General features: G+C 59.5%; 2 protein-coding genes across 4 annotated transcripts in view; one reads left to right on the forward strand and one right to left on the reverse strand.

The window, feature by feature from the left end:
* Positions 1-12,758, forward strand: part of ZBTB17 (zinc finger and BTB domain containing 17) — a 35,046-nt gene extending 22,288 nt beyond the window's left edge. Inside the window, exons 3-15 of one of the 2 annotated variants that reach the window (XM_058718963.1) lie at positions 6,280-6,486; positions 7,478-7,666; positions 8,281-8,424; positions 8,734-9,606; positions 9,724-9,868; positions 9,988-10,288; positions 10,603-10,690; positions 10,816-10,932; positions 11,035-11,155; positions 11,440-11,570; positions 11,887-12,096; positions 12,201-12,290; positions 12,374-12,758. In XM_058718963.1, the coding sequence (XP_058574946.1) occupies positions 6,282-6,486; positions 7,478-7,666; positions 8,281-8,424; positions 8,734-9,606; positions 9,724-9,868; positions 9,988-10,288; positions 10,603-10,690; positions 10,816-10,932; positions 11,035-11,155; positions 11,440-11,570; positions 11,887-12,096; positions 12,201-12,290; positions 12,374-12,657 (2,898 nt within the window). In that variant the 5' untranslated portion in view covers positions 6,280-6,281 and the 3' untranslated portion in view covers positions 12,658-12,758. Of the gene's footprint in view, positions 1-6,279; positions 6,487-7,477; positions 7,667-8,280; positions 8,425-8,733; positions 9,607-9,723; positions 9,869-9,987; positions 10,289-10,602; positions 10,691-10,815; positions 10,933-11,034; positions 11,156-11,439; positions 11,571-11,886; positions 12,097-12,200; positions 12,291-12,373 lie in introns of those variants that run through there. The other variant, XM_058718965.1, reaches the window with a different exon arrangement.
* Positions 12,759-13,931: 1,173 nt separating this feature from the next.
* SPEN (spen family transcriptional repressor) overlaps positions 13,932-25,713 on the reverse strand; it is a 92,487-nt gene continuing 80,705 nt past the window's right edge. For both annotated transcript variants that reach the window (XM_058718962.1, XM_058718961.1), the window contains 5 exons: positions 17,324-25,472; positions 16,420-16,929; positions 16,061-16,255; positions 15,562-15,720; positions 13,932-15,109 (listed from right to left, as the gene is read on the reverse strand). In XM_058718962.1, the coding sequence (XP_058574945.1) occupies positions 14,978-15,109; positions 15,562-15,720; positions 16,061-16,255; positions 16,420-16,929; positions 17,324-25,472 (9,145 nt within the window). In that variant the 3' untranslated portion in view covers positions 13,932-14,977. The remainder of the gene's footprint in view (positions 15,110-15,561; positions 15,721-16,060; positions 16,256-16,419; positions 16,930-17,323; positions 25,473-25,713) is intronic.

Genomic DNA, 25,713 nt, shown 5'->3' on the forward strand with positions numbered 1-25,713 from the left:
GACTTCAAAGAAAATGCTACTGAATCTTGGCTGGTAGGAACGTGTACACGGCAGCAGTTGATTTTCAGAGTGGGGCCATTACCCAGTGGAAGATGAAGTATCAGAATCTGGGCCTGCTGGGAAGGGCCGAGTCCGTTTGTGTGTTTACCCTAAAGGGGAAATTGATTTTTAAAAGTTTGAGAAACACAAGCTTAATATCAGAGCCGTCCTTGCTGGGCAAAGAGGAAGGTGCCAGAAGAGCTGGTTTTGTTGGCATCTGCCCCTCTGCCATGTTGTGCTGGAAAGGGACAGCTCGTCACGCTGGGTGGGTGGGTGGGTGGGTGGGCGGGCTGGGCCGGCAGGTCTCACAGTTACAAGGCCAAGGCTGGCCTGCTGTGAACTTCCGTGTCTTTGGCCTGAGTTTGTGTGCGCTCAGCTGTAGACAGGATCTACCTGTGTTTCTAGAAGATCTGGAATGCCGAGCGACTGGAAGCTGAAGGGTGATCCCTCTTACCTGCCCCCGGACATGACACGGCTGTGTCACGTCCGGGCCTGCAACTGGGCACGTTGTGTTCTGGGAGCTGGGGACTGCTGTTTATCAAGACCAGCGTCTCCTCGCGGTAGGCCAGTTGTTTCCTGGCTTGATGGCTTCCCTCTGCGTGCAGTTCGGTGCTTGCTAATAACCCGGGTAATATTTCATGTTTGACAGGTGCCCCTTTGACTCTGAGATGGGGCGGTGCTGTGTGGACCCACTTAGAGCTGTGGGCAGGTGCTCCAGCCTTCACCCGGCAGCACCCCGTTGGGGCTTAACAGAGCACTTGTTCAATATAAAGTGCTTCCCCACAGAGAAAGTAGCTCTGGATGGTTCTTGCCCAGTGCTCCTCCCTTCACGCCCTCCCTCTCTTAATGTTAATTGGGCTCTGGGATTTTTCCAGATTGCTTTTAGAAAGAATAATGGGTTATGATTACAACTTCCTAACAAGGTCAAGTCACTAAATAGTTACCAGGTGCACCCAAGGTACCCAGCATAAAAGGATATGTAGAAACCATCTGATACGATCTTCGACCTAAAAATACAGCCATAGTTTGCATCTTTCTTTCCTGCTAGCGTTCGTTTGCTGAGTGTTTACCGTATGTCAGGCACTGTACAGGTGCTGTGCTTACGTTTATCTCCTGTAAGCCTGTAACACACGTGGGAAGTGGTCCCACTGGCCCCGTTTTGCCAGGGGAGGAGCTCTGCTGGAGACGCACGGCTGGTGTGGTGGGTGGCAGAAGCTGGACTCGGGTCCCACCTGGCCCGATCCCAGAGGCCCTGTCGCCGCGGTGCTGAACTGCCTCTCGCCTCCTGGAGTCCCGGAGGCCGCAGTGCGGAACTTGACTCTCCGAGCGGCCGTGTTCTTAGTTCTCAGGTGGTCGGGTGGTGCCGTGCACGTGTTGAAGAGACGTCGTGAATGCCATTTCGTCATGGGGGGGGGGGGGCGGGGGGCGTGGGGACCTGGGATCCAGGTTTCGTTGAATTTCTTGCATTTCACCACCCAAGGAGAAGCCCTTCTTATGTCCTCATCTGCTTGCGGATGTTTGGGAACTGGGGGAACGGGAGGGACCGTGTTTGCCGTGGCCAGCCCCCCGTGCACCCCACTCGAGTCTGCTGAAACCTGACGGACACCCAGTGAGAGAGGCCAGGAGCGTGCTTGGAAATAACCCCACCTCTGCGGGCTTGAGTGTAGCACCTGTCCCTCTCTCTTTTCTTACTGAAAATTGTGTCAACTTTGGAGAAATGGTACCGTACGGAAGTATATGGATTGTGTGTGTGTGATTTAGATAATACATCTAGGTGTGTCCAAGTAAAGAGACGGAATGCTCTCAGTGTCTCAGAAGACCTCTGCTTGCCCCTCCTGCCATCCGGACAGAGCCATCGTCCTGGGTGTTCTGGTACTCACTGCCTTCACGGTTTTGCCGGCTGGGTCCGCTCTCCCTCGCTGGGAGCAACCACCTTGAAACTCAGTGACTTCAACTATTGGGAGTTTGTTACTTCTCCCAATGTTGGGGGTTGACTGGGCAGTTTCTTTTGTTCCGTGAGGCGTTGAGGTCGTGCATGTGACCGTTTAATAGCTGGCCTGGAAGGTCCAGGAAAGTTCTCTCATACTGCCGTCAGCCAGGGCCTCCGAGTTCATCGTGTGCCTCTGGAGGCCCCTCCACGCGTCTTGTCTCTCCAGCAGGCACAGTCCCTGCCTCTTGGTGAGAGTCATCACAGGGCCCCCACATGCAGTTGGAATCTTCTGGCACAGGGGGAGCGGTTGGTGGCCATCCTGAGAAGGGTGCCCACGCCGTCCGTCCGTGTCCGGTCGCTTAGTCGGGCCTGTTTGGAATCATGCTGCAGGCGCTCTCCAGGTCCCTTTTCATCCCCGAATGAATTCCTTGTGGGGCGGGCCGGGGCTGTGCATCCAGCCAGGTTGGTGGCTGTCCCCAGAGCCTGGGAAGTCGGCCCCGTTCCGCAGGGATAACCACAGAGCAGCTGGTGGCGTCCTGGGGAAGGTGCCCGAGTGCAGTGAGTGTTTGGAAGGTCAGGCCAGTTTCTTGAGTGGGCCAGTCGGGGGCCGGTTTGGGGCTTCATCTACATCTAACGTGAGGACTTTGTGGGCTCTGTTCTGTTTGCATTTTCTCTAGCTCGAAGCTCTTAGGGTCTTCTAGTAGTTTTCTCTAAGGCCCACCTTTATCGCTCGAAAGCAAGGAGAAAGAAGGCAGCAGGGGCCCCCACACTTTGGCCTGAGCGAAGGCATCGCAGAGCCGGCCAGGGGCTGGGGGAACCGCACTCGAGCACTGACGCTGGTGACCAGGGGCGGCTGGGCTGTTGCTCTTGTACCATTTCAGGTCTCTCCTCAGACGGTGACTCCGAGTGTGCACGGGGGTGGATAGCCCCCCGGGCCCGCGGGACCCACGCATGTGGCTGTGCGGCCCAGGCAGGTGCGGGGTCTCCACGCCCTCACCTCTTCCTGGAGCCTCTAAACCTGGCCGGATCGCGGTGGGGTCCTGTCTCTGTGGAGCGTAGAGGAAACAGGACCCAGTGGGAGGACTGCCGTGATCATTCTAGAGCATTTCATGCCACCTCTGGTGCCCCTGTTCTCGCTCAGCCCCTCTGAGGGAAGGGCCCGGCCAGCTGGCCCCTCACCTGCTTGCCACATCACCTTGAGGAGACAGGGGCTGGTGGAGCTTTCTAGCAGGCTGGGCCAGCTGGAGGAGGCAGCTGGGGGCCTCTGAGCCCCATCTGGGGGGGCGGGTTGTGGCCTGCCTGTGGGCACCCCTGCTGAGCCCGAGCCCCCACGGCTGCGCTCGCCCTCCCCGGGGCTGATGGCAGGACTGGGCTTGTGAGCCTGGCTTCTCGGGCGTGTGGGCGCCGCCTTCTTTCTCTTCCTTCCTTGTCCTTCCCCCTCACACTCCCCGTTTCTTTCGCTGCTTCCTCTCATCCTCTCCCGTTTTCTCTCTCCCTTTTCTTTCTTTGATTTTGTCAGAACAGGTGCCCTTTAGGAGTGTTTCTCTGTTGGGACAGCTTTGGGACAGCTGCAGAGGACTCTGGGGACCCCCACACCCATGTTTGGGGAGGAGCCCACTTCTGGGCGGCAGCTGGCAGCGGAAGAGCGTGGTTAGCGTTGGGGAGGAGGCATTCCCCGTGGGCACTGCTGCTCTCCTGGGGGTGGGGGACACTGGGGGTACCGGGCCACCAGCCACCCTCTCCCAGGACCTTTACTGGCGCCCCCACAGCCTCTGAAATGAAAGCCCCTGCCCAACCCCCATGTCCAGCCCCAGGAGAGCCTGCTTCGTGCCCTTTCCCTGGAAGCTGAGGCCGTACGGCGGCACGATGGTCCTCACAGCCTTGGGTGCCCTGCCACCCCGGACTGATCGGCCCCTTCCACCCTGTTGGCCGGGAGTCTCTTCTCAGGTTTACTTTCGCAGAAGGTTAGGTCGTTCCAAGCTGGAGGGCGAGGGCCCTGGGACCAGCTCTGTGCCTCGGGGGTGGGTGGGGGGGTGGGGGTGGGGTGTCAGCTGATGCCCCCTGGTTGTTTGTGTACCTGGGAGACCCTTCCTCCCAGCTCAGTTTTCGGGTTGGCTGCTGGAGAAGGTGAGGGAGCTCCGAATGGGCTTACCCGGAAGCTGATGGAACATCTGCCCCCTAGGCCTCTGGTTGTCCTCCCTTCTGCTCTCCAGACCCGCTTCACCTGGGCCTCAGAGGACACAGGCGGCGACTGGTGACTGGGGCTCGGGGGCTGCCCGTGCTCCCACGCACTCACCTGTCTGCTCAAGTGCCTTTTCTGTCGTGAGAGGACAGCTGTACGGGTGAGCTGGCCCAGGCCTCTCCTTGCCACCTGCCTTTGGTTCCACGTATGCCGGGCCTGGACTGAACTGCTTTCAGATGCTAGGCCTGAGTGCGCTGGCCCAGGTGTTTAACCCGCGGACTGGACGTTGGTTCTTGTCCATGTTCTCCAGAAACAGAAAGGTTTCTGGAGAAAGCAGACACCTTCCTTCCCCGCTTTTTCCAGAGATTAAAGACAGAGAAGGATGCCTTCACAGGTGTCGCGTGTCAGCCGTGGCCTTTGCTTTGGTGGCTCCCTGCTGCTGCTGCTGGCTGGCTTGGCTCCAGAGCCGAAGGCCTCCCCTCTGGACTCCAGGGCTGGCTCCTGGCGCTTCCCTGCGGACTCGAGCTCCAGCCGTTGGCACCGCGACGGAACGGAGAACCGAGAAGCCGTGGCTCTGTCTGGGAGCTTGTGTGTGGAGGCTGGGACCAAAGGACCGTCCTGGGGACGTCGGAGGGAGGGAAAGGGTGTTTCTGGGTCCCCAGCAACAGCTTCTCTGAACTCGTGGCTCGGAGGAAGGCTGGCACGTGGGGCGCACAGTCTGTTGCCATTGCCACATCCCCCCCTTACTCCTTGGAGCCCCGCCTACCGCGCGGTGACTTCCCCCAGCTCCGCAAATACGTGGCCCCGCTTCTGAACAGTTTCCAGACACCACAGGGTGGGTGGGCTTTTGGTCCTTCAGGGCTGATCTGCGCTGGCTAAGCCCCTCGTGTGGGGGCGTGGCTTTCCTCGTGGCTCCTCCGCCACGACCGACCGCCATACATGGTCACTGCGGCTGCAGCAGCACCGGTGACTCACCCCCAGGAGGCTGATTTAACTGAACAGCAGGAGCCGGTGAGGGGCTGCTGCACCCTGGGGGCTGGGAGCCCCAAAGTGTCATTCTCCCCTGCCCGGAAACAGCCCTGGGGCAGCTCCGAGCAGACCCGGACCTCAGATGCCGGGCCAGGGCACCGACAGCCCGGTCCTGGTGGATCAACGTGATGTGGTCCCAGGAGTGGGGCGTTGACTTTTATTTTGAAGTCGGGTCTTTCTTGAACTGAGGGCCCGCTGCTTTCCCTATAAAATGCTGGTCTTGAGACTGACTCTGGTGTGGTGCTGCTGGGGAGGAGAGGGCTGCTTTAGATACTTATTTAGTCACGGCCTGTGGTAGTTCGTGATTGTTGGGCACCGGGCCATGGAATTTTTCTGAGCATTTTCACTCGAGACTGTTACGGGATTTCCAGGCCTTTGTGTGAGGCCTCTGGCAGAGAAACTGCAGCCAGCCCAGCAGCTCTTGGGGTCAGGGCCAGAGCTATTCCTCCTCCGGGGACAGCCTGGAGACGGTTCTGGAGGCAGAGGACTTTATGTAGTTTCCTGAGCCTGTGAATCAGAGAGAGAGAGGGAGAGGGAGAGAGAGATCCCTCTCTCCTGGACTTTGCCAGAGCCCTGTGGGTGCAGCGGGAGAGGGTCCGTTGCTGAAATGCTGGGTGATGAGACATCTGTCACCTGTGCGTGGCAGAATGGGAAAAGTAAGAACAAAGTAGAAAGGTTTTCATAAGGCCAAATGTATCAAATTGAAAGATCCGTCCTTTTTTCTAAAATTATGTCATGCGTTGTTTTCATAAAAAAAATGTTAAACTGACCATGTCTTTTTCTTAAATGCTCACCGTAATCTGTGTTTTGTGTTTTTTGATTTTTTTTTTTTTAATGTTTGTTACCTGGCAGGACACAAAGGTGGCCGTTTTGTGTTGGTCCCTCCATGCTTGTGGTTGGGAACTTTGCTGGCCAGTAAACCCGGGGCTCTAGGAGCCTTGGCTTGCAGAGGAAGTCTGGAGTGATTTTACCCCTTGTGGATTTGTTTGAATTCTCCCCATCTCCCCCTCATTTCTCACCTGGGAACTTGGGGGGCGACTGTCAGGCTGGCTGGCCCCCTGTCTCTGTGCTAACGCAAAGGCCCTTTGGCTCTCCCCAGCCATGGACTTTCCCCAGCACAGCCAGCACGTCTTGGAGCAGCTGAACCAGCAGCGGCAGCTGGGGCTTCTGTGTGACTGCACTTTTGTGGTGGACGGTGTTGACTTCAAGGCCCACAAAGCAGTGCTGGCGGCCTGCAGCGAGTACTTCAAGATGCTCTTCGTGGACCAGAAGGATGTGGTGCACCTGGACATCAGTAACGCGGCAGGTACCCCGTTGGGTCCAGGGCCAGGCTCCGTGAGGGTCGGGGGCCGTGGCTGGCTCTGTGCCGCGCACGGCCCTCCCGGGAGCGGCCCCTCCGACAGGCCGCCCACACGGGTGCTGCCACGAGTGTCTGGGCACCAAGTTCCTACCGCATTCTCGACCGGGAGCCGGGTGGTAAGAGGAGAACTGACGAGGGAGGGCTCATGATACACTCGCAGCCGGAGTGAAATAGGACAGGCTCGTCAAGAGGGACAGAGAACAGGTGGGCTCTCAGCCCCCGACCCCTTCCCATTGCTCAGCCGGTCCTGAACCCCCTACTCCAGTGCTAACTATGATGGAGATGGGAGGGGTTCGGGAAACCTTGCAGTTGAGGAAGGAACGGGGCCTGGATTTGGCTCTGGCCCAGAACCGCATGACGCGCCATGGGAAGGTCCAGGCAAAGTGCCGTGCCCCCATCTTACCGGTATGGAAGCTGAGACCCAGAGAGGTCAGGTGACTGGCCTGGAGGTCAGATACTTTGTGGCAGAGCCCTGAGGAAAGCCAGTGCCGAGACCCTCGTGTTGGGGCGCCCTCCAGTGGTAGGGTGCAGCGGCTGGCCGGAGCTTACCCTGGGCGGGGGTGTTCCCACTGCCGTCCTCTGTGCAGGGTAGAGGTTTACACCCTGGTCCTCCGTGCAGGGAGGGTGATTTTCCTCTCGGTTCTCTGTTCACACCCTCTGTCCTTGGTGCAGGGTGGGCGTTCACCCCTGCTGTCCCCCGTGCAGGGCGGCCGTCGTACCCCCTGCCCTGTGCGGGTGTGCTTCATCTCGGAGGCCGTCGTCTGGGCCGAGAACCCCCAGGCTGTCCGCCCACCCGCCAGCACGGGAGATGGGGGGACGGCGGCCCGCCACTCCACTTTTCCTAAATCCCTGGATCCTGCGACCGAGTGGAGTGGCAGAGCCGGCTGGAAAAGCCAGGCCCCGCGAGGTCCGTGATGGCTGTCTGTGTCCTTGGCAGGCCTCGGGCAGGTGCTGGAGTTTATGTACACGGCCAAGCTGAGCCTGAGCCCTGAGAACGTGGACGATGTGCTGGCTGTGGCCAGCTTCCTGCAGATGCAGGACATCGTCACAGCCTGCCACGCCCTCAAGTCCCTCGCCGAGCCCGCTGGCAGCCCCGGGGAGAATACGGTGGCCTCAGCCACGGAAGGTGAGGTTATGGCCAGGCTGTTCCTGAACACGTGGCTTTGGCTGGGGTGCTGTCTCTGACTCTCTGGGCCCCAGCGTCCTCGCCCGGCCCTGCCTGTGTCAAGGGGTGCTAGTCTCAGGAAGGCCTCCCGAGGGGCTTGTCGTCTGCCTACCCCTCCCCCCGCTTTACCCACTTCCCGTGTGCTCTGCTGCTCCAGAGGGCTGGGGGTGCGCTCGGCCCAGGCCCCTGCGCGTGGCATCGTTCCTCCAGCAGCTCTCCCTGCTCGTGCCCTTCCCCCTGACACCAGGGGTGGGCCAGGCTCTCGTGGTACCCCTTGCGGAGAGCCCGTCTCCCTCCTGAGCACGGAGCTCTGATGGGCGGTATTGCTTTGCGTGTGAGGTCTGCTCCCTGACCAGGGCGGGAGCCCCCGCGGGAAGCAGCAGCCGGGACTGTTTATTCTGTGCTCAGCCGGTGGCCTGGCATGGAGTGGGTGCCCGATGAGCAGTCTGGTCAGCCAATATGTAGATGTCTCCCCAGGGAGGATCTGGAAGAGCCAGCAAGTTCTGGGCCACCTCACCCCTCCAGGCGGTGGGCGCGTGGTAGGAAATGGCAAGACTGTCCCGTTCCATCTCCAGGAGGAGACAAGAGAGCCAAAGAGGAAAAGGGCGGCTGCTGCCGTGCTGAGCGAGCTGGACCCGGCCGGAAGCCGTCCGCCCACGGGCCCAGACAGGGAGCCCAAGGAGGAGCGGGGCGGCCAGGCCGAGAGCACGGCCAGCGGTGAGTTGTGACGCCGAGTCCTGTCACCTCCCCCCGGGCAGCCTGGGCCCTGGGGCAGTGAGCGGCCCTCCCGGGGGGTGGGGGGGTGGGCCTCCTGGGGCTGGGAGAGCCGTTCACTCCAAGGCACCTGCTGCAGCGAGAGCACGGGCACAAGCAGCCTTAGTTTGGACGTGCGGCTCCCCGCCCCGCGCCGGGCCACAGCCACTCCCCGGGGTCCCCGGGGTCCCCGGGGGCCTGGTCCAGGGGAGCCATCTGGCTGCCAGAGGGAGGGTCCTCACGCAGCCTCGGTGTTCCCACACCCCACGCAGGTGGCCGAGCAGACAGAGAAGGCCGACGCCCCCCCGGGAGCCGCCCTCCGTGGAGCCCAAGCCCGACCCCACGAGCAGCATGGCCGCTGCGGAGGCCGAGGCCGCCTTGTCGGAGAGCTCGGAGCGAGGGTGCCCTGCCACCAGCCCGGCCGAGCGGCCGTCGCTCACGCGTCCCCCAGGGCTCCTTCCCCCGACCCCCCAGCCCCCAAGCTGATCCCGCTCTGACTCAGGCTTTAGCGTCGGCCGAGGCCGTCTCGCCACGGTCAACTCCTGACCGCTGTCTCGGTCGTGCACCCCGGCTGGGCTTCTCTCGGCGCGGACGTGTTCCTGACGCAGCCTCGGCGTGGCCGCGGCGTCCCGGCCGTCCCCCGCACCCGCTGCGCCGCCAGCCCGGCTTCCCCGGGGGCGGAGGCCCGGGTCCCACCTCCCGGCAGCGAGCGGCCTGCTCCGCAGTGGTCCTCTGCCCTCTCCCCGGCCGGCACCGGGGCCGCTTGTCTGTGGCGGCCACGCCGAGCTGGCCCCTGCAGGGGACTCGCGCACACAGGGAGGGCTGCGGAGACGAGCCCTCGGCCTTCGCTGGCTCTGAGGCCCCTTCCGGCCCTCCCGAGCGCCTCAGTGCCCACCCTTCTCCGGCAGAAATGGAGGTGGAGCCGGCCAGGAAAGGAGAAGAGCAGGAGGACGAAGGCGCAGCGGCCACCGAGGTCAAGGAAGAGGGGCCGCCGCTGGAGAAGGGGGGAGCCCCCCGAGGAGAGCGAGGAGTCTGCCAGCACGGACTCGGGCCAGGAGCTGGGCACCGAGGCCCGGGGCCCGCGCTCGGGCACCTACGGCGACCGCACCGAGTCCAAGGCCTATGGCTCGGTCATCCACAAGTGCGAGGTGCGGCCCTCCCCTTGCTCCTCCCCCCTCCCCCGCCCTCCCCCCCCCCTCCCCCCCCCCCCCCCCCCCCCCGCGGCCCCGCAGTCCCTGATGCCCGCCCCCCGCTGCGCCCTGCAGGACTGCGGGAAGGAGTTCACGCACACGGGCAACTTCAAGCGGCACATCCGCATCCACACGGGGCGAGAAGCCCCTTCTCGTGCCGGGAGTGCAGCAAGGCCTTCTCGGACCCGGCCGCCTGCAAGGCCCACGAGAAGACGCACAGGTACGCGCCCGGCCGCTGCCCGCCGCTCCCCCCCCCCCCCCCCCCCCCCCCCCCGCAGGGCCCCGGCCTCTGGGCGCCCAGCGACCGTCCCCTCTCCCTGTCGCCCTTGTGCCCCCCAGCCCGCTGAAGCCGTACGGCTGCGAGGAGTGCGGCAAGAGCTACCGGCTCATCAGCCTGCTGAACCTGCACAAGAAGCGGCACTCGGGCGAGGCGCGCTACCGCTGCGGGGACTGCGGCAAGCTGTTCACCACGTCGGGCAACCTGAAGCGCCACCAGCTGGTGCACAGCGGCGAGAAGCCCTACCAGTGCGACTACTGCGGCCGCTCCTTCTCCGACCCCACCTCCAAGATGCGCCACCTGGAGACCCACGACACCGACAAGGAGCACAAGTGCCCGCACTGTGACAAGAAGTTCAACCAGGTGCGTGCCGACGGAGCGGCAAGGAGGGCCGGCCGCGCCGGGGACCGAAGCAGACGGGGCCCCGCCCCGGCGAAGCTCCGACCGCTCTGCCGCGGCATCTGGGGCGGGAGGCGGTGGCTCGGGCCCCAGAGACCCGGGGCGGGGGGCGGTTTTCCCTTTTCGCCTCCGGGACCTGGAACGTTCCACGGGTCTCGAGGAAGGACGGAGTGGTCCGCGGGCCCGGGAGAGGGCCGAGAAGCCCTTGTTCGCCAGCGGGAGGGGTGGCCGAGGCCGGTTGCACGGGGTGGCCCCCTCTGACCCCTGCCCGGGCGCAGGTGGGGAATCTGAAGGCCCACCTGAAGATCCACATCGCGGACGGGCCCCTCAAGTGCCGAGAGTGTGGGAAGCAGTTCACCACCTCAGGTAGGGCCGGGGCTGCCCCGGCTGCCCTCGCGTCACGCCCCTCCGCTCCTTGCCCCCCCCCCTCCCCGCCGCCGCCGCCGCCGCCGCCGCCGCTCACACGCGGGCCCTCCTGCATCCCGCCGCAGGGAACCTCAAGCGGCACCTTCGGATCCACAGCGGGGAGAAGCCCTACGTGTGCATCCACTGCCAGCGGCAGTTCGCGGACCCCGGCGCTCTGCAGCGGCACGTCCGCATCCACACAGGTGGCCGGGCCGGGCCGGGCGGCGGGCGCCTGGAGGCTGGGGAAGGCGCTCGGGGAGGAGCGGGCGCCGACACCTTCTCCCGTCGCCTCCCCCTGTCCCCAGGCGAGAAGCCGTGCCAGTGCGTGATGTGCGGCAAGGCCTTCACCCAGGCCAGCTCCCTCATCGCGCACGTGCGCCAGCACACCGGCGAGAAGCCCTACGTCTGCGAGCGCTGCGGCAAGAGGTCCTGCCCCGCCCGTCCCTCCCATGCCCGGCGCCCTGCACGGTGAAGGGGGTCAGGAAGCGAACCTAGAGCTCAGTTGGGAACTGGGCGGACGGCTGCCCGGCCCCAGGCCTCGGCTCCGGTCTCGCAGCCACGCCCGAGACGCCTGCCCGGCTCCCCCCCGGCTCCCCCCCGGCTCCCCCCTGGCTCCCCCCGGCTCCCCACGGCTCCCCCCGGCTCCCCCGCCATCCTGGGCCCTGGCTTGTGCAGCTCGGTGCAAGCCCCCTCCCTCTGCGGCCCTGCAGGTTCGTCCAGTCCAGCCAGTTGGCCAATCACATCCGCCACCATGACAACATCCGCCCTCACAAGTGCAGTGTGTGCAGCAAGGCCTTCGTGAACGTGGGGGACCTGTCCAAGCACATCATCATCCACACTGGTGAGCCCGTGCCCACTTGCCTGTCTGTCCCTGTGGGGCGGTGGGGGGGAGGCGGGGGGGCGGGGGCGGTGGGAAGGGAGGGCCCTCCAGATCCCAGCCTTGGGCACTGGCCCTCGCTGCAGTTCAAAGGAGGACCCCGTTTAGAGTTTCTAGAAGGTGCAGTGGCCACTGGACGCTTCTGTGCAGCCCTGGTGGCTGCCCCAGAGCACTCGCTACTGGAAAAGACGGGGCTCTGGGGCAGCTGGAGGCCACTGAGGTCCTCCCCCCCCCGCCCCCCCCTCCCAACGGCAGGCGAGAACCTTGCCTCCCCCCTCAGGAGAGAAGCCCTACCTGTGTGACAAGTGCGGTCGTGGCTTCAACCGCGTGGACAACCTGCGCTCCCACGTGAAGACCGTGCACCAGGGCAAGGCGGGCATCAAAATCCTGGAGCCAGAGGAGGGCGGGGAGGTCAGCGTGGTCACCGTGGATGACATGGTCACGCTGGCCACCGAAGCGCTGGCGGCAACCGCTGTCACTCAGCTCACAGGTGCGGGCCGCGGGCAGCAGGGGCTGGTCGCGGGCAGCCGGCCTCTGGGGTGGCGACGACGGGCAGGTGCCTTTGGCCTTAGGCCCCTTGGACTTTGCCCACAGTGGTGCCAGTGGGGGCCGCGGTGACCGCCGACGAGACGGAAGTCCTTAAGGCCGAGATCAGCAAAGCTGTGAAGCAAGTCCAGGAGGAAGGTGAGGGGGCCGCCCGGGGCGTGAACACCTGTGAACCCCCGAGGGTTCTCCCCATCCTGACCGCAGCCCTCCGCCTCCCACAGACCCCAACACCCACATCCTCTATGCCTGCGACTCCTGCGGGGACAAGTTCCTGGACGCCAACAGCCTCGCCCAGCACGTGCGGATCCACACGGCCCAGGCGCTGGTCATGTTCCAGACGGACGCGGACTTCTACCAGCAGTACGGGCCGGGCGGCACGTGGCCGGCCGGGCAGGTGCTGCAGGCCGGGGAGCTGGTCTTCCGCCCTCGGGACGGGGCCGACGGCCAGCCTGCTCTGGCGGAGACGCCCCCCACCGGCCCTGAATGTCCACCGCCTGCTGAGTGAGCAGGCGTCTCTCCTCTGACTGTTTATTTAAGGATGGACGGCACCCTAGATCTGAGAGGGGTGGCCCCGTTCCCTAGAGAATAAATTGGATTATTTTCTAACGCTGCCTATAGCTCCCTGTGGGGTTGGGGGCGGGGGCTGCCAGAGCCGGCCGATGCTCCACCCGGGGAGCTTCTTGGCCAAGCCAGGCTGTCCCTCGTGCAGAAGGGGACCGGTGCCTCCGGACCGGTCGAGAGAAAAGCTGGCTTCCTGGTCCTCAGTTGGGGTGTGGGCGGCACGCCCGGGGCCAGAGAGACGGTGGCTCCACGCACCCCCGTCCCCCTCGGCCGGTCTCCTCCTCGGGCTTCTCACCTGTTCGGCTTCGGGACCCGAGCTCCCCGCCCCCGCCACGGAGCACAGCTGTGAGCCTGCTCCCCCTCTGCCCCGCTGGGTTGGCTTAACCAGGATCCGGGCAACCCACAGAGCCCCGCTCAGAAGCCCACTGAGCCAGAGCAGCAAGGTAGGCAGAGAGCCAGGCCCACCGGCCACAGTTTGTTGGGCTTGGGGAAGCAGGCGGGCCCCGCCCTCACCTCACAGGATCAGGGCCGAGCTAAGTGCCATCTTTGGGGAACATCCGTTCGCCGTGCATCGGCGGGAGTCTACGACCAGGCTCTGGGCCCGGAGCCGCGTGGGCCGGGGGCTTTGTTGGGGGTGGGGGGCACCGCGAGCGCCGCCGTCGGCGGGAGACGTGATGCCGTCTCTGCCCCGTGTCCACAGTTCGCTCCCGGCAGCCGTGATCCCTCCCTCAGAGACGGCACCACCCCCTCAGCAAAAGCACAGGCCCGTTACGAGCCCCGCGACTGTCCCACGTGAGACCCCGAGTCTGCGGTCCCCGTGTTCCTGTCGCCCCATCCTCCTTTCGGGCTGTGCCGCCTCGGGGCCAGCCTGCTCCAGACCTGGAGGAGGAAGAGGCGAGAGACAGACACCAAAGTTTGCTTGAGGGGTTTCTGAGTTTGCATGGGCCGGGGGGGGGGGGGGGGGGGGGGGTAGTTTGTTTTTCCTGTATCCAACTTTGAAGTGCCTTCCGCGTTACCCAAGAACAAGTAAGTTCGGTCTGTGACAGAAATCTCTTTTGTATAAAACAAAACGATGCTTGGGGGAGGATTAAGTGGCAGAAAAGAGACAGGTCCCATATAGACTTGGGGAGGGAGACAAGTGGGACGAGGGCTAGCAGTTCCCATAAGCAAAGGACCCTCGGTCCTCCCACCCAAGTGACAATCACATTCACACTGGACGTGTTTTGTATTTTTTAATAAAGTTTGTAATCCAATGGACACACAAAACAAAACTGCGCTGAGAAAACCAGTTTCATAAATTAATAAGTGTTAGGAAGTTGGGGGGAGAGGTCAAGGTAACAGGAAGAGGGGAAGCCAGTCTTTTTTGTACAGTCTTTTTGTGTGTGTGACACTTCAAATCGCGGGGGCCGGGCCCGTGCTGTAACGAAGCGCACTTATACAAATGAGTGACAATACAAAGTCTGAGTATGAAAATAAGATTTTCTCTGAAAACACATTTTTGGCACAGATTAAAAAAAATGTATGTCAGGGGAATTTGATTTTTTTTTAAGTCAGTATTATATATATTTATATATATTATATATTTATATATACACACATCCCAAGTTCTGCATATCCCACCAAGAAAGAAAATCCTTCTGTTTGCTCTTTTTTGATTGTAAACTGTACATCCGGGTGAATCACAGATGGTGGCAGCAGGAGAATTAAGAAAGGTGACACATCCAAATGAGCAAGGGGAAGGGCGGGGTGGGGACCAAACAACCCAGTGAGATGTTCCTTGACCCCGGCGTTTCAGCAGAAGCCTGAAGTCCTGCGTTAGAGTCCTCGATGCGTGTTCAGGTACACCCAGACATCCAGAGTGTCACAGCCCGTCTTCACTGTGCAAAAGTCCAAGTCACTAATTTAGTGCAAAGGCAGTTCTGTTTTGTTTCTTAAAAACAAAAACAACAAAAAATTAATTCCACCGCCCAGTTCCTTTTCTCCGAGAGGAGGAGGGAAACCCAGCCCCAAGGTGCCTGCAGAGTCCATCGGTTGGTGGTCTGTCCTTGGGCTAAATGTCATGTAAACATACAAGTAGCAGCACCACTGCCCAGAGGGGTCTGTCCGACTGAGCCGGGTGGGCGGGCTCGAGGGCGAGGCTGGCATCTGGCAGTGGAGTACGTCCCCTGCGGCAGCTTCTTCCTCCACTTGACTGGGTTGTCCTGTGTTTACTCTTTTGCTGCAGAGCCTCGGGGAAATACACCGAGCGGTGGCTGTTCAGTGGCTCACACAGAGGCAATGACAATCATGAGGTGGGGAGAGATATTGGAGATGCTGGCGAGGAGGTCAGGGGCCAGACGGGACAGGTGGCTCTCCGAGAACTCACAGGGCGGGAAGATCTGTAGCACATAGGCGGGCTGGAGAAGAGGACAAGAGAGGGAGAAAAGTGGGATCCCCCGCCTCCGCATCGGTCACCCCACTACCGCTCTTCCAACCACTCCCGACTGGGGGCCCCGATGGGGCCCAACACGGAGCTGGGGGAAGTCCCGTTTCCCGGGGAACTAACGTCTCCGTGACTTTGTCCAGCAGATGAAACCTACAAGGTGTCAGAAAAACTAACACGAACTAAACTATCCTCCTGGGAACCTCTTCCACAGCATTAGGCTAAGAACCTCCGCCGTCTCAGCTGTTCTTGGGTTGTCTCCGGGGGGGGCAAGGACGGCCCCTCGTCTACACTCCGCTTGCCTGTTGCCTCTATCCAGATTGCCCTGTGCCCGCCTCCGGACTATTCTGGTCGGCACTGGTAACCAAGCCACCAGCTTAGATCGGCCCCACACACGTGTGCCCCGAGTGAGGACACCAGGCTGACCTGATTGGAGCCGGGGTTGGGAACGTTGATGATCCCTGCCGCCTGCTTGGCCTGCAGATAGGTGATGAAGGCCGCCTTGAGGGACTCAGTTTGGCTCACGACATCCTCTTGGTCACGGCCACAGGGCAGAGCCAGCAGCAGACAGTAATCTGTCTCCACCTGTGGCAGAAGCGTAGCCGTCAGTGACCAGGGGCCTCCCCCGGAGACAGCAGCCCAGGTAGAGGCTTGTCCAACCCAGGGGTTCAGCTCCTGCGTCCACAAAAGGCCCCCTTTCTGAGGTGACCTTCAAGTCTACCCTATTTTTTGACTGAAAAAAAAAAAAGGTTTCTGAATCTAGAGGCATTTTACACATTTTACACACCCCCCCCCCCCCCCGCATTGGAGACCGAACACAGCAGGAATGCCACTACCATGGCCAGCCGGGGAGACAGGCAGGTGGGGGCGCCCCACGTCCTCCCTCGCGGGCAGGGCAGTTACTTGCCTGGGCCCCGAGACTTACCGTCATCCTCCGGGCAACCCCTTCCAGCTGGGAGGTCTCCAGCCGCATCCTCTGGGCAATCCTTAGCGGGGGGCCTCCTTCAGAAAGCGGCAGAGACCGATGTGCCAGGACGTTGTTGCCGGAGACAAAGTGGAGCTGCACGGCAGCCGTGTCGTTCTTGAGGGCCAGTAGGCCCTGCCACACAATGGGGTACTTCTGCTCTCGGGGAGATAGACAGGAAGTGAGCGCAGGGCTGGAGAGCAGAGCCCCGCCGGACGTGGCCCCGGGCAACAGCTCGCTAGTCTAAGTGGGGGCTTCAGGGCACTGAACGCCGCGCAGGGCTCGGAGGGGAGCGGGGCAGGGGCCCTGGCCAGGCTTACCTTCAGAAGCTGGACCATGTCCACGGGCCTCTGGGAAGTCAAGTGTGGAGAAGAATCTGGCTTGGGGGTGGCCTGGGCTTCAGTGTGCGTCAGGGCCAGTCCTGGAGGGGTGCTGGGGCTTGAGGTCGTGGGGACAAACGACGGCTGCTTTGGGGCAGCCTGAGCTGGGAGAGGGGCCGGGAGGTCAGGCTTCATGGAGACAGACACAGGCGACGGGTAGGAGGTCTGACTTGTTTCTGCCTGTGCCCTCTGGACCTGGGCATGAGGCTCGGCTGGCCTGCTTGTGGGGATGGCTGGGAGACGAGGCTGTTCGACTCCTGTCTGGGTCCCCTTTGCCTCCTGGGAGACCTGAGGCATCTTGCTGCTTGGTGGCTGGCCTGGCTGGCTGAGCTGGGAGGGCTGGCAGGGCTGCGTGGGCTGTGCAGGCTGTGTGGACTGCACAGGCTGGACAGGCTGTGTAGACTGCGCAGGCTGAGTGGGCTGCAAGGGCTCACCTTCAGGAGCCGGGCCCTGGAGTTCGGCGGGAGAGAGGGGAACAGAGTAAAGAGCCTGTTGTGCCCAGCACCCTGCCCCGCACCAACTGGCCATGGGTTTCTGGGCAGGGTCAGCCTCAGGCACCTCCGGTGAGCCAGGCCCATGGTGCCGATCCTCTTGGGCACTCGGGATTGAAGGTTCTGGTGGGAGGTCACCCGCTCGCTCCCCCCTCCTCCCCCCCTGCAGCCAGTAGCCACCTCCTGGTTCCCACAGCTCCTTCCCGTGTCTCCGCCCTCTGCACGGTGACCTGATCCCCTCATCCTGCAGTTTAGGGAGCTCCTCTTTAAACTCACGAAAACGGCGACACATTTTGGGGACCTCACTGGCGTCTCAACTGCTACAGGGAGTAAGGCTGATCGGTGGCACTCACCTGAGCGGGAGCCTTGGTCCGAGGAGGTAGACCGATGGAGGCGGCAGCAGGAAACTGCGTGTGTGTGAGCTGCGCGGGGCTGTGGTAGGTGCGGATGTCTCCGTATCTGTACTCCTGAAACAGCTCCCCGCTGGAGTGCACGATCTGCACCCCGTGGGTCACCACCACGGGTGGGGTGAGAGGCAGCCCCTGGAGCTGGCTGCTGGGGGTGACCGTGAGGATGCGGGCCTCACCGTGGGGGGCGGGGGCTGGCGCGGCTTTGGCATCTGCGGTCTTGGTGGCGTCTTTCCCGGGCTGCTGAGGGACCTTGCTGGCTGGTGGCACCTTCACTACCCCGTCGGCTGCCCGGGGCTGCTCGCTGACTGCCGTCACGTGCGGATGCACCATGATCCTCACGTCCCGGGGCACGGTGTATGGGTGCAGTCGGTACTCGGACTGCATGACCAGCACCTCTGACTGCACAGGGGCCGCAGCTCGAGCGACAGGGAGGTGATAATGCACTTCTTCCTCTGCAGGGTGTTGGGGGGCCAAGGCCGGCACGCCAGCTGTGGCTGGCTGCGGTGTGCCTGCACGCTGCGGGGCCCGGACCTCTATCTGCTGGGGCTGCAGAGGGGCCCTCGGAGAGTGAAGGGTCTCTGGCCGGATGCTGTAGGTGATGCTGGGCAGCGTGGGAGTGTTCATTCTTACCTCGCCCTGGGACAGGTGGCTGAGGGACACGGTCTGGGTGATGCTGTGCGGGGGCATGATGACAGACTGCTCCGGGTGTATGCTAGAGATGAACTGAGGCACAGGAATGCCCGCAGCCAGCATGACCGTGGCATTAGTGGAGAGCGCGGTGGACGTGGTGCTGCTGGGGTGACACGCTCTCGGGAAGGGGGTCGGAGCGGGCCCGCTGGGGCGAGGAGAATGCGCATCTGGCTTTGTGGCTGCCAAATGGGAGACCGTTCGATCTGTCGGGGTACTGGGCCCCGAGGCGACGTGGTTCACTTCTGTAGGCAGTTTGCTGGGCAGAGCAGGAGGGTGGTGGGGAGTGAGCGCAGACCCCAGGTTAGCCGGCTGAAGGACCTTGGTCTCTATTTTGAGGGTGACGGGGTCAGCAAGCTTTTTATTAGTGGTGACTATGCTCGGGGTGAGGACCAGCTGGTTGTGAACCAGCACTGGAGGTGTGTTTATGCCCTGGGTGAGAACCTTCACTGTGCCACCCTGGGTGACAGGGGTGGACACAGAGAGGTGAATGGGCTCGGGCTTCTCCAGGGATGGACGGTCAGCCTTAACAGATGAAATCACAGGAGACGCGTTGTACGTCTGGGCAGTCAGTACCAGAGTAGAATGGGTGGCCACATTTGCATAGCCTGCAGGAGCCTGGGGGCCTTTGGGCGAAGGCTGCGCTGGTGCGACAGCATCCGGTTTGACCTGGGACTTGGACACGGACTGCTGAAATTCGATGTCCATTGCACTGGCTGGGGGGATCTGGCTAATCTTGGCGCTGATCCGCTGCGGGCCTTCGGTCTTCTGCCCCGAATAGCTCAGGAGCACGACCCCTTCGGATGTGTTCACACGCAGGCCGGCACCAGAGCCCGTGTCTGCTGGACGGTCGTCAATCACCGACATAGACCCCGGGTGGAACCGACTGTTTTCATTAGTGCTCGGTCTGGGTTTGCACTTCGCTGACGGTGTAATCACTGCACCTGCCACAGTCACCGCACCTGTTGTGGCAGTCACACTGCCAGAGGCAGCGGTTACTGCACCTGCTGTGACTGTCACCGCGCCTGCATTCACGGCGCCCGCAGCGGCGTTCACCGCGCCCACGGTGGCGTTCACCGGGGTGGTGAGAACGTTCACTGGCCCAGTCAGAACGTTCACGGGCCCCTTCAGGACGTTCACGGGGCCGGCAGGAGTGTTTACCAAACCTTTCAGCGTGGTCACCGGGCCCTTCACAGAGCTTTTGAGGGCATTCACCGGGCCGGTAAGGGCATTCACTGGGACCAAGGACACATTCACCAGGCCCGTCAGAGCGCTTACCAGGCCAGTCAGGGTTTGAGGAGCTGGTTTTGCCAGAGTGATCTTTTGCGAGTTCTCCAAATCAATGCTCACGGGCATCCGACTAATAACAGAAGTAATTTTGGGAGCAATGACTGGAGCCACCTTTTCCTTTTCAGTGGCTACTGGAGCCTCGGGGGCCTGTGTGTCAGAGGTGTTGGTTACTGGAGCCGCTGGTTTTTCTTCTAAAAGAGGCTTTTTAGACTCAACTGGAGGAGGGGGTGGTGCCTCATGCAGGCAAGGGGCGGCACTGACGGGCTCTGCAATGGCAGTCGTGACACTCGTGGAAGTGACGCCAGTGGCGGAGACGTATTTGGGGTCCATGAGGATCTTCCTCAGCGTACTGGAGCTGGTGTCGATGTCAGAAGCTTTCGTGTCTGGGGGAAGAGCTGGAGATGGGGTGGACTGAGCCCGAGGCTCCTCCTGCCTTGTGATCCACTCTGTGACCTTCGTAGAGGAGCTCTGGTGTGGGACCCCACCAGAGGCGACAGGAGGTGGGAGCTTTGCTGCAGTTACAGAAGGAATTGGGGGGGTGGGTGTGCTGGAGTCACTGGGTGGGGTCACTGGGTCACTCTCGATGATGGAATGCACCTTGAATCTGGCTTGAGGCTCGTCCTCCACTGGTGCTGGCTGGGAGGGCGGGGGAAGGTCTGGGAGCGCAGATGTTCTGGTCGGGGTCTTTTCTTCCACGCTGCTGTCTTGGGACAAGTTCTCCAGGGATGGGGTCTTGCTTGGGTCAGAAGAACAGGACTCAGGCGGAGCGGACTGGGGCTTTTCTCTCTGCTTCTCTTCCTGTGGCGCTTCTGGGGGTGGCGCCACCCTCCCCTCATTTGTAGCAGGACTCTTGCTTTGACCTTGGTCAGGTTCAGAGACGGGAGTCTCTGTACTGACCCCCGTTTTCTTATTTGTATTCCGTTTGCGGCGTGATCGAGTTGTCTTCTGGCGCCCTTTCTCTTTCCGAGCAGGAGGGACTTCTGCTTCTTTTGATCCTTTGGCTTCTGGCACTGGCTGGGAGGGTTCGCTGCTGTTCCCTCCAGCTTCCTTGGTATCTGCTGGGCCTGCTGAGGGGTCAGGGGGACTGACTGGGGGCCCAGAAGATTCTGCGGCAGCCTCGGTCTCCAGGATGCCGGACACAGCCTCGTGGGTCTCAGGCTCCATTCCCTCCCCAGGGGGCCGCAGCACTTGAGGACGGGGCTGTAGATCCGCCTGCGGTTCTGCAGGGTAAGGGGCGGCCGCTGGGAAGTTTTCTGGCTCCCCAGAAATGTCATTGATGATGGAGCCAATGGCCGCAGCCAGTTCTGTTTCACTTGCTTGGTGTGCGGGCTTGTCCCCATCCTCTGTGGAGAGGCCCTCTGGTGCATCTGTGGCCGCCGCCTTGAAGGCCGCGGAGGTGGTCTCAGTGAGCTTCGCGATGTTCTCCACGGCCTGCTCCAGCTCCATCTGCCTGGCTAACTGATTTGGTTCTGGGGACGGCGTAGTGGCAGACACATCTTCCTTCTTCTCCGGTTCCTTCTCCAGATGGGCCGGATCGCTGTTCAACTGGGAAGATAAACTCCCCTCCTTCTGGGGACTCTCGCTCTTCTCAGGGGGACCCGCCACTACCTCAGCTTCCTTTTCCGCTGCCGGCCCCGCAGGGCCCGCGGCCACGCCGGGACTCGCACTGGTATCCGCGGTTTTCGGATTTGCAGATTTGTCCGCTGCTGACCTAGAGTTTCGAGATCTCCCTCTCTTTGACTTGGAGTTTTTTTCAGGGGCTGCTTTTTTCTCTACCACTTCAACTGCAGGGGCTTCCGGTACATTTTTGTCTGTGCCAATTTCTTTTTTGTCACGTTTCTGTTCACTTCCTGCTTCTTCTTTATCAGCCTTGGACTTTGTATTATTTTCTTTCACACTGACCTGGGGACTCACCTCAGTGGCCGCCTCCAGACGTTCAGCATCAACTTTTGGCTCGTTTTTGCCCCTTTTCCCTTGTGGGCCGCCAGCAGCTCCTGATTTTTGGGCTCGTGGGGACCTCCATCCCTCCGCTGGTTTGAGCGTCTCAACTGGTTCTTTGGCCTCGGTCTCCTCATCTTCTTCAGCTCGACGGCGTGTTTTCGGAGGCCTTCCCCTCCGTGGGGTCGTGGGAACCGCCGCGGCCTCCTGCAGCTCTCGCTCCAGTCTCTTCCTGGTCACTCGTGGCTGCTCAGTGGGCTCCTTGACGGGAGAGCGGCTCTCGTGGTCTCCCATGGTTGCATAGACACTCCTCACGTTCCGGCGCCTCGTTCGGCTGAGGGGCAAGCTTGGTTCTGGGTGTTCTGGGTCTGCCGTGGCATTTTTAGAGGCGGTCCTTGTAATCTTCTCTGCCTCCATCTTCAATTCTAAAAGCTTCTGTGCTTCTCCCCGCGGAGAATTGGACCGCTTGAGTTTCTCCCGGTCTATCCGCTCGCTCTTCCGGGTGACAGGCTTCTCCACAGTACTTGCTGCGGTGGCCTGAACAGGGGTCTTGGAACGCTTACTTTTGTTTGGCTTTTTATCTTTCGTGGCAACCGGAGGATCGACCTCAATGTCTTCAGCAGCTTGAGGCTGAACCTCAGGGACAACTTCAGCTTTTGGATTTGCACTGGGCTCAACATTAGCAGCTGAGTTTGGCTTTTCCACTTTGGGCTCATCAGCGTCCTCAGGCTTCTGAGTCGGTTTTGAAAGCGGCTGGGCACTGTCGGGTTCTGGATCTACAGTGACCTCAACCTGAGAAAATGAGGCCCCAGGAGTTGGAGGCTTGGTGTCCAGATAAGGCAGCTGGTCAACTGATGAACTTTCTTCAACAACTGATGGAGTCCTGGCAGCATCTTTATTGGCGTCCGCTCCTGGGGGCAGGTCGCCTTGCTCGGTTTGCTGCACAGCAGCGGGAGCCTGCTCAGACACAGGCTTTGCTTCTTCTGAGGCAGAGGCTGGCTCCCTGGGCTTCTCTTCTGTCACCAAAGGCACCTCCCCTGCTTTTTCACCTGCTGTCGCCTTTTCCGGTGATGACGATGCTGACTCTGGAGTTACAGCTGTGACAGCAGGAGGCCCAATGGGAAGGGGGGTCTTCGGTTCCACCTCTTTACTCTCAGAGGCAGACTCTGGGGTCTCAGGATGATCCTCTGTATCTTCCTGTTTTTCAGCCTCTTTGGGTTTTTGGTCTTTTTCCTTTTCTTTCTGTTGCATTCGCGTGAGTTCCATAAATCTGCTATGGAAAAGAACTACTGGCTCTTGAATCACGTCAGCTGTGCTGTTTGCTCCATCAGACGTCTGCCTCCCATACAACCTGCCAGCAACGAAGTCTGATTCCTCGTCTTTTCTCTCCAGATGCTGCAATCGCTTGGAATCTTGTTCAAAGATTGAGCTGTGTAAAAAACGAGAAGCAAATAATTCTTGTCTTTCCTGTTCTTCTTCTTTATGGTCATCTTTTTTATCATCCATTTTTCCTTCGGAATCAGTCCGAATTTTCTTCTTTTTCATGTACCAGGATGGGATAGGTCTTGGAGCAGAGTCAACCTTCTCTTTATCTTTGTTGTTTCGAAAATTGGCAAAACGGGAGTCCCAATCAAGAAAAGACCAGTTTTCTTCTCGAGATGAAGAGAGGGACTTAGCTCTTTCAAGCAAAGCCTTCGTGTCTGGTGTGATTGTCTTATCCAGTGCAAAAGAGTAAAATTTGTTCCTTTCTAAAGAACTGGAGAGTCTTTCCTCTCGCTCACGTAGCTTGTCTTCTCTGTCCCTCAATAAAAAAGACAACCGAGAACTTTCATATAGTGCAGAGGCTCTGGGTGAGTGGGATTTGTGTTCACCGTCTTCATCAGAATCAGAAGGCACCTCCCCAGGTTCCAAGTCACGTACAGACCTCTTTCGAAGGCTGTCTCTCTTAATTATGCTGTTTGGGAAACTCACATCAAATCTGCTGGCATCTTGTTTCATTTGAGAATCCCACCGGTTTAGTTCATCTTCAGAATTCAAGACCGAGAGCTTTATTTTGGCCATGTCTGCCATCTGTTCTCTCCTGCTAGAATCATAAGGATTAAATTTTAAAGACTCTTCTCTGACCGTGATGTTAGAATAGGGGAGACCTTTTTCATCTACTTTAGGAGACCCTCTTACTGACATGAGCCTAGGGGAGCCTATAGGGTCGTCGTCTTCGTGGAAAGAGCCATGTCGGATGCCGGGAGAACCGCCAGCCCTTTCAGAATCTTCACTGATCTGGCGTGAACTTCTGTAATTCCTCTCTCTCTTGGTGCAGACATCAAAATCCACGTGGTCCATCCTTTTCTTTTTGCTAGGAGGAGAGTCGTCAGTGACATCTTGGGGGGGTTTGCCTACCTCGTGAACCAAACTACGTCTTTCATATTCATCTACATCTTTTTTAGGACTGCCAAACTTCTCAGACTTGGCTATTTCCATCTCCATCTGCTGTTTTCTCCGACTCTGCTCCATTTGTTTTCGGTAACTCTGCGTGTGATCAATATCAATGCCAATTTTTTCTTCAGTATTTACTGAATGTGGTTTCTCTTGGCTTGGTTTACATTCAAGTGTTTCATCACGAAGACTGCAATAGTTTTTCCTAATATCTTCTCTCTCTGGTCCCTGATCATCTAATAATTGCAGCTGTTTGAGTTGTGGTTTTGAGGGAATAGGTTTTTTTGACTGGATTTCTTGATTTTCCACAGAGTCACATACTGGTTCTCCCAGCCTTGCTTGTAGGTCTGAGTTGGGCCTTGAGCCAGTCCCAACAGAAACGCTGGCAAGCTCCTGACACTCTTTAGGGCTGGGGGCAGCATTAAGTCTGTCTAGTTTTATTTTCTTAGATTCTCGTTTAAGAATTTCTTTCCTCACAGGCTTTCTTTCTGACTCTCCTTCCCTCAGCAGAAGGATGTCTCTAGAGGATAGGTCAGGCTGCTTTTTTAAAAGTACCCGAGCTTCCTCCATCTCTGGACTACTTTTCTTGACTTCTGACTTTTGCTTTTCTACTTTCAAATTGGAATCTGCAAAGCGCCGCTTCCTTGCTTCCAGCTTCTCCAAATCTGCAGCGCTGACCCCATCAGCAGTCTGCTCTGGTTTTAGGTGCTTCCTGGATTTAAGCCTGCCTTCCTTATCTACCACTTCTATGTGGCTTGACAGGCCCTTTTCCTTTGGCACTTTCATTCGAACCGGTTCCAGTTTAGACAAGTCAGACTTTGCGGGCTCTGTCTGACAGACCTGAAGTTTCTGATCTAGGGCAGAAGACTTGGCAGTGTCATTATCAAGCTTGGCTTTCAGCTTTTCCAAGGGAGTATGGTCAATAACTTTCCCCTCTTTTTCTTTCACGCGGGTCAAGACTACACAGGGCATGAGCTCGAGGCGGTTTTTTGCTATCCCTTCTTTGTCAGCTTTTTCTCTGCTCAGTTTATTAGAACTCCTTGATTTTTCGGGGCTCTGTTCCCTCTCATTTTCTTGGTCTGTCTCTGAAGACTGAGAACTAGGAGAATGAACTTTTCCTTTTCGTTTCTGCTTTTCAGTTTTGTCCTTTTCCACTTTCTCCTTCCTTATTAAGCGTCTCTCTCTTTCTACTCTCTCAGGATCAAAAGTCCTTTCTTTATCTGTCTTTTCATTTTTTGTATAGCGTTCCAAACGAGATTTGTCCAGTTTTTCATATCTTGGAGGAGAAAGTGAGCTACAGCTTCCACTCCGGTCTGAGGACCTGCTGTAAATCCTCCTCTCTGAGTCACTCGGCAGCCGCTCGGACTGTGAGGGAGAGGTGCCAGGGCTCTGGGGGCGCCGCAGGTGCACCGGGCTCTGACTGCGCTCACTTGGCCGCCTCTCGTGGTCTCTGTCTCGGTCAGACTCAAATCTTTCGCGTTCTCTTTCTCGTTCCCTTTGCCTGTAACTGTATTCCCGAATATCCTGTTCATAAGGATCATTTCTGTAATCCCTGTATTCCCGAGGATCGTCATAGTATCGCGATTCATAGTAGTCTCCTTGGTAAGTTTCCCATTCTGAATAAAATTCTCTCCCTCGAGCTGGATAGTCCCGTCTGGAGTCCTCAGGATATGTGCCCGGAGTACGAACATTCTCATAATATGTACGATCTTGGCTATAGTCATAAGATCCCCTTCGTTCCTCTCTATCAAATTCAAAAAAGAATATATTAGTTCTTTTGTGTCCTTGTCATTTACACATTTAATCACACATATGAGATTAAAAGGCCTATTCTAAAAATCTTTGCCATTATTTAATCATTAGACTTGGATGGTCCAATATGGTACATAGCCACAATTTACATGTGGCTATCAGTAACTTAAAATTTGAGATGTTGGGGCGCCTGGGTGGCGCAGTCGGTTAAGCGTCCGACTTCAGCCAGGTCA

Source organism: Neofelis nebulosa, chromosome 2 (assembly GCF_028018385.1).
Source record: "Neofelis nebulosa isolate mNeoNeb1 chromosome 2, mNeoNeb1.pri, whole genome shotgun sequence".
NCBI classification, from domain to species: Eukaryota; Metazoa; Chordata; class Mammalia; order Carnivora; family Felidae; genus Neofelis; species Neofelis nebulosa.